We start from the raw sequence: 7708 nt of genomic DNA, 5'->3' as shown, positions 1-7708 counted from the left end.
CCAGGAGAACCAATCCCTACTTTTGATAATGAACCTTTGCATCCCATTCCACTAAAAGTTGTAAGACCAACAAAAAAGGAATATTATATGAGTCCGAAATTTTGGAATGAAGTAGCAATCTGGGGGCCAAGCTATACCAATAATCCTACTTCTGGTGGTGAACCTTCAGATCCCATAAAAGAAGAGATTGATGAGAAACCTGAAATCTCAGTTGTACAACCCAAAAAAGAAGAAGATGATGAAAAACAAAAGATCCCCATCCTACAACCTAAACATGAAGAAGATGAGGAAAAACCTATAATCTCAGTCAAGAATTTTGGAAGGAAGTAGCAATCTAGCCAGCTCCTGCTATGATCATCATGTTTATGTTGTTTGTTTTAGTTTGCTAATGTTATCAATGCTGTTATGTATTATGATCATGTTTTTCTGAACCTTATGTAACAATGATGTTTTGAATTATAAAAATCATGGTTTATTATGTATTAAATGATCAAAATGGTACTGGTTATTGTTTTTTTAATATATAGTACACTTTATAACTTGTGCTGGTTACTATGTTTCTTCTTAAATTACTTGCAGGCTCATCAGACAGTGACTTCGAACAACCGGAAAAGAAACAAAAAACAGCACTAAAAGCTGTTGCCACAAACGTTGAACCTATACGATCAACACTTTTCAAGGAATTTGATAAGAAAAAAAGAATTAGAATCAGGAACAGCCCAAAAAACCTTGCTGAATTCATGCAAGTGTTATCTGACGAACAGAAAGCAGAAGTAGATAACATGGGATTTGAAAGCATGAAGAACTTTGATATAACAAAAATACCGACTGATCTGGGATACTGGCTCACTAACAATTATGAACCTACAATCAACACACTGAATCTAGGTACACATAATGTAGTGATAACACCTAACATAGTACAAGAAGTTCTTGGCATACCAATGGGTAAAGTGAAGGTTAAGGAGTTGAGTAAACCATCAATGAGTGATCCAGTTGTTGCAGAGTTTAGAAATCAATTTGAAATTGATGATGAACTGCCAAAAATGCATCATATTATTCATGTTGTGAAAGAACAGAAGGAGAGTGGAAGGCTATTTCAACTGAACTTTCTTGTAATGTTCAACTCAATAATGGCAGAGCTCACACACGGTGGCAACGTCAACATGAAATTCCTTACAACATTGCAACCTGATGTAGATATTAAGGATGTTGACTGGTGCAGCTACGTGATCGACTGCTTGAACAGAAAGACAACAAGCTGGTTCCAATCTAAAGCAGCACATTACATCGGACCGATAACATTTCTAGTGGTATGTTGTAGTTATCTAAAAATGATTTATATTTATTGTTTTTTATCAAACATAATAACAAAAACTAACTTGTAAATCAATCAGTTGGTTTATGCGCATGATACATACCAAAGAACAAATCCAACACAGAAGATGATACCAGCTGTAATGTATCATAAAAATGATACAATTAAAAAGCTTGGTCCGGTGGTGAAAAGCAATAAAAGAAAGAGAAGTGAAAAAGATGGGAAACCAGCACAGAAACTCACCTTGACAACACAAACACCTACTCAAAAGGTGGTGAAGAGTAAGAAGAAAACAAGTTTGAAAGCAGCAACAACTGGTGAAAAACGAAAGAATTTGAAGGTAAAACTGAAGATAAAGAAAAAAGCACCAGCTGAACAACCTCTATCCACATATCAACAAATCTCAAAGGAAACTGATGAAGCTAGAAATCATTACTTTAGTGACTTCCCAGAATCTCTAGACATTACACAAAGTTTGGACATTCCACAATCCCAGGAAAAACTCTCACAAATTCCACCTACAAATCCAACAAGTGGAGTGGCAATTTCTATTTTATTGTGTTTATCTGTAGTATTACTGAAAAAAGTGCTGGTTTAGATGGTTATTGAAAAAATGTGCTACTTTTATGACATTTAGTGTTTGGAATGTTAAATTGTGCTAGTTTATACCTAGTATATGTTAGTTTAATGTTAGAATTTGGAATGTGAAATTGTGCTGATTTATGTGCTAAAGTGTGCTGGTTTAAATGGATTATAAAACTGTGCTAGTTTGAAATGTGCTACTTTTATTGTAAACTTTTATCATGTGTATGTAAAAATAAAAATGGAAAATGTGCTACTTTTACAATTTGTGCTACTTTATAAAAAGAATGTGCTACTTTTACAATTTGTGCTACTTTATAAAAAGAATGTGCTGGTTATCTTTTCAGGAATGGATTTGTCTGATAAAATCCAAAACAAAAGAGCTGGACATGCATGTCAAAGAAACACACGAAATGATTGCAGAATGTTTAACAAAGTACAAAGGTGAGGAGGTTGTGGATGCTGTGGATGAGTGGAGAAAAAGATTGGTAGTATATGGTGAAAAGTACAATTTCGAGAAGCAAGAATCAGAAGCAGGGAATGAAGAAAAGAAAAAAGGAGGAAGTGGAGAGAAGACAGAAGGAGGAAATGAAAAGGAAGAAGGGAATGAAGTTAAACTTACCCAATCACAAAAAAAAATGGTGGTCTCACAATTTGATTCAACTCCTTTCAGAATCACCAGTTCAATGTGGCCAGAGATTATAAAAGAAATAGAAAAGGCAGAAAAGGTAGCAAGCAGCAAAAAAGATGGTGCTGATCATGGAGTTGGTGGTGAAGAAGAAAAGGATGCAGGTGGAGAAAAGGTTAAAGATGGTAAACCTGATGGGGAAACAACAAAGAAAGAAGGAAATGAGGCTGCTGGTCAACCAGCACAGCAAGGAGAGGTTTTTAAAACACCAGAAAATGAAACCAAAAAAGACAGTGAAAAACAAGAATTCATAGGTGAAGAAGAAAAGGATGAAGGTTGAGAAAAGGTTAAAGATGGTAAACCTGATGGGGAAACAACAAAGAAAGGAGGTGAAGATGCTAATGAACCACCAAAGGGAGAAAGTGACACTGCTGACCAACCAGCAAAGAAAGAAGGAAATGAGGCTGCAAGGAGAGGTTTTTAAAACACCAGAAAAGGAACCCAAAACAGACAGTGAAAAACAAGAATTCATAGGTGAAGACCTAAACGCCGGAGACCAGAAGAAAAGCAAACGTACAACTCACCCTGCCGAACCTTTATGTTCACCATATATGCAGCGAGTTGTACAAATAAAAACAAAAACTGAAAAAATTGAAGTAAGGATAGCCGAATGGATGTTCTCGACAGTTGACGACCCCTGGTAAGTATAAAAACCAACAAAATCTTAATTGGATAAAAATAAGTATTTAAACTAATGTGTATTACAACAATGCAGGGTGTTTATATTTGAGACAACATTTAACACAAACCTTTCAAGGGTATGTCTGGAGTCGCTTCACCCGAACTTATACATACATGTCCAAGTCCTAACAGCTTGGTCATTGGTACTAAACAGTGAAGAGGTCTACAGAAGCAAAGGTTCGCCGGCAAGAGTTTTCTGCCCATGCAACATGCTGGTATGTTTTCTAATATGTGCTGGTTTTAATAACAGATTAGAAAAAGCACATTTAACAAAATGTGCTGGATTATTACACATTGTGCTGGTTTTGAAATATTAATGTTTTATTAATAGCTGGTTAGTCTAATATATGAAATGCTATTATTGTGCTGGTTCATAACACATTGTGCTGGTGCTGGTTTATAACACATTGTGCTGGTTTCTGTGCAGGGAGAAAACAACTTCAAACCAAAACTGAACAAAAAGACCTGCACACAAAATTTCAGAGAAAACATTGCCGCGACATTGATGACTACCGAGTTTGGAACTATTAGGAAAGTGGACATGTTGTTCATTCCAATACTACAACACAAGCACTACTACATTGTATGTTTTGATTTCAAGGGAGAAGCCATCAAGATTATAGACAACATGAAAGGGAAAGCAAAAGCACAAAAAATGGCACGTGCTAAAAGAGTGGTAATATATTGATGCCCATTAATTCTGTGCTGTTTATTTTAATTATATTTGTGATGCTTAGGGATTTTGATTTTGAAAATTTTCAAATTACAGAAAGAAATTGTATGTGATTACCTTGAAGTTGAATACCCAACAATGCACACAAAGATGTCACCCTTGGAACCAGAAATAATGAAAATGTCGTGGCAAACGGAAAAGAACTTTGTAGATTGTGGTGTCTTTGCAATGAGACACATGGAGACATACACAGGGAATCATGTGAGCAAGAAGGAATGGGATAGTGGGCTGTCGAAAGAGTCACCGGAACAAGACAAAGAGTTGGTTGAACTGAGATACAAGTATTTAAGCAAAATACTTTTATCCGACATCAACTTAGCGAAAGGTGAAATGATGGAACTGTTAGAGAAGTATGAGAAGATGGAGCCTGAAAAGAAAGAGGAATGCAAGAAAAATGCGGAAACGAAAATCAATGACAGATTGAACCAGAAATATTGATTGTGTTGGTTGAACAATATAACATTAGTTTGGTAGTTATCTGTAATATTTTGTGCTGGTTTAACAATTAATATGGTGCTGGTTTAACAATTACATTGTACTGCTTTAACAGTTATATTAGGAAAGTTAATTTTATGCTGGTTTTACAATTAATATTGTGCTGGTTTCACTATTACAATATGTGATGGTTTCATAGAAGAAGTTTAAAATTGTGCTGGTTTTATAATTGTGCTGGTTTTAAAGAACAAATTTTAAAATTGTGCTGGTTTTAAAGAACAAAGTTTAAAATTGTGCTGGTTTTATAATTGTGCTGGTTTTAAAGAACAAAGTTTAAAATTGTGCTGGTTTCACTATGACAATATGTGATGGTTTCATAGAAGAAGTTTAAAATTGTGCTGGTTTTATAATTGTGCTGGTTTTAAAGAACAAAGTTTAAAATTGTGCTGGTTTTAAAGAACAAAAACTAATAATGTGCTGGTTGAATGTTGTAAACATAATAAGAATACAAGAAATCCAAACTGAAATGAAAAAAATAACAAATCCAAATATCATGATTTCCAAGACACACGACTAACTGCTCTTCTGGGAATCAGCAACAGTAGTCTTCATCTTACAAGTCCGACTATTATGTCCATGACCTCCACATATCAAACAACCTCTAGTTTTAGTTTTCTTTGATATTCTTGAAGATGATACCTCACGAAAAGACTTTAAGCGTTTGTTTGAACCACACCCCTTGTTTCTAATACCACTAGGTGGAAGAATGGTAGCAGAAGACGATGAACATGGCTGATCAGCATGAAGAATATTAGCTAATCTTGCATTCTTGTCAAGTGATTCTGCAGGAAGGTCAGCAGAATCAACCTTCAACTTCGACTCGATCACTTGGTCTCTATACAACGATAACAGGTCAATATTTGTAACAAGACGGTTAACAATATGTTCAGTTGCAGTCATTATCTCACGCACAATGCTGGAAGCACGTTCAACTTGATTACCAGCAACATTTTGATCAAAACTCGAAACTTTTGTCTTTTTTGGAACAACATCTCTTGTCCAACGCCTCATAACATATTTTTTAGGGAACTCCTTTATACCACAAAGACGAAGAACACAAAAGGCATGCCTACATAGCAAACCATACTGCTCATATCGGTTGCAGCTGCATTTAATTACCATATCCTTAGGAGTAAAAAGAACCTACACAAATAACAAATGCTTATATTGTGCTAGTTTATAACAAAAGTGTGCTGGTTTATATATGTAAAATTCTAATTGTAAATATAAATCACTGTGCTACTTAAAATGTATTGTAAAAAGCAGAACATGTTTGTGCTACTAAAGGTATAAATAAATACCTCATGAAGGCCAGGAAGATTGACCTGTAGAATATAAAACTTAATTGAATCACCAACTTCTTCTTCACGCCTGCACATACAATTCTTGCAAGCAAGTCGAATTTCTTCTTGAACATCAAAAAATATCCCCCGAGTATAAATCTTTGCAGCTTCCAGTTCCAATTCATAATTGGTTTTCATGCGAGGTTGTGTGTATCTGGTATCATGATCACGTTTGCTGCGCTTAAACCTCTGAGATTCCATTGCAGTATCAAAATGGCTCAAAAACTCAACTAATGACAATTTTGTGTTGGTTAATTGACCAAAAAAATGATTTTCACTCTCAGACCTAGATGTTGTACGCATAAGACCGGACATATGTTCATGACGATAGTATGCAGGAATCCAATCTGATCTGAGGTTGTACATATCAGACAGCCAGCTGTTACTAGTAAGGTTGTACTTAGTCATTAAATCACACCATTGTGTCTCAAACTGTGCTGGTTCAAGAGCATCAGTCCATACAACATCACATATATCTTCTTTAAAAACCTCATCTTGTGATAGCTCAGTACCAACCTATAACAAAAAAAAATAATTAGTATATTAAAACAGCAAACAAATACTAAAATGTGCTGGTTTATATGTTAAAGTGTGCTAGTTGATGTATAAACTTAAACTATGATGCTTAAACTGTGATGGTTTAAAGAAAGTGTGCTGGTTTAAAAGTGTGCTGAGTTATATGCCAAAGTGTGCTGGTTTAAAAGTGTGCTGGTTTATATGCTAAAGTGTGCTGGTTTAAATGGATTGTTTAAAGTGTGCTGGTTTATATGCTAAAAGTGTGCTGGTTTAATTTATGCTGGTTTAAAAAATTATAACATTGTAAAACTGTGCTGGTTTAAGAAAGTTACCTTTTCAGAAACTTTGATCATTATATGCCACATACACAAACGATGTCTGGTATCTGGGAAAACATCTCGGATGGCAATTTTCATTGCAGCGTCCTGATCAGTCACAACCACCTTAGGTGCAACACCAAAAGCCTTCAAAAAACTTTGAAGAAACCATTTATATGATTCAGCAGTTTCAGATGCTAACAAAGAACCAGCAAACGTGACATTGTGATGATGATTATCGATTCCAATGAACGGAACAAATACCAAGTCATACCTAAAAATTGAATTGATTATATTACAACTGCTTGCTGAATTGTGCTAGTTTAATAAAAATATGAATAAATGATCTACAAAAAGTGAATAAAATACCTGTTTGTACGGAACGTAGCATCAAAAGACATAACATCCCCAAAGACCTCATAATTCAGTTTCATTTCTTCATCAGCCCAAAATAATCCAGCAAGAGCACCTTTTTCATCACAATAAAATTCACAAGAAAAATTCGGCAAATACAGCTTCTTCTTCATAAGACGTTGGACAGCCATATCCACATCAAACTCTCCAATGAACAAATTAATATCTCTTTTAAAATTTTTACAATCAGTAGACGTCACTCCAACCTTATCAAATCCACCACGAATCTTTCTCATAAGGTTGAATGCCCTAACTGGACCAATATTCATCTCAGAAAAATCAGAAAGCAGTTGCTCTTCAGTGAATGTCAACTTTCTAGCCGAAGCTAAAAGATGATAATCCTCTTCATCAACAACAGAATGATTATGCTCCTCAAATACATGAGAAATTCTATAAGTATTTTTTGGAGTTAAAGACATACGGATGTGTGCCTTACATCCGGTACGTTTAGAAGGTCTCCTCCTTCGGTCATTTAACTTTTTATCAGCACCAACACTATCATTTACCGTGTCAACAGCACAGGATGTCGCTGAACCCTCTTTCGCACAAACAAAGTACTTTCTAATCACAACACCATTTTTTGAAGATTGAGTATGCTTTCGAGCCTCAAACCCAGATAAC

The 7708-nt window shown here is 35.1% G+C and overlaps 1 protein-coding gene across 1 annotated transcript; it reads right to left on the bottom strand.

The window, feature by feature from the left end:
* Nucleotides 1-4901: 4901 nt before the first annotated feature.
* Nucleotides 4902-7506, bottom strand: LOC110869560 (protein FAR1-RELATED SEQUENCE 5-like). Its single transcript, XM_022118804.1, has 4 exons — nt 7043-7506; nt 6689-6947; nt 5799-6356; nt 4902-5640 (listed from the first exon to the last, which is right to left on the bottom strand). Exons 1-4 carry the CDS (start codon nt 7504-7506, stop codon nt 5011-5013), a joined length of 1911 nt encoding a protein of 636 aa, XP_021974496.1. The 3' UTR covers nt 4902-5010.
* Between the last annotated feature and the right edge of the window lie 202 nt (nt 7507-7708).

Source organism: Helianthus annuus, chromosome 11, assembly GCF_002127325.2.
Source record: "Helianthus annuus cultivar XRQ/B chromosome 11, HanXRQr2.0-SUNRISE, whole genome shotgun sequence".
NCBI classification, from domain to species: domain Eukaryota; kingdom Viridiplantae; phylum Streptophyta; class Magnoliopsida; order Asterales; family Asteraceae; genus Helianthus; species Helianthus annuus.
The sequence above is the reverse complement of the archived record's forward strand: the minus strand, read 5'-3'. Positions and strand labels throughout refer to the sequence as shown.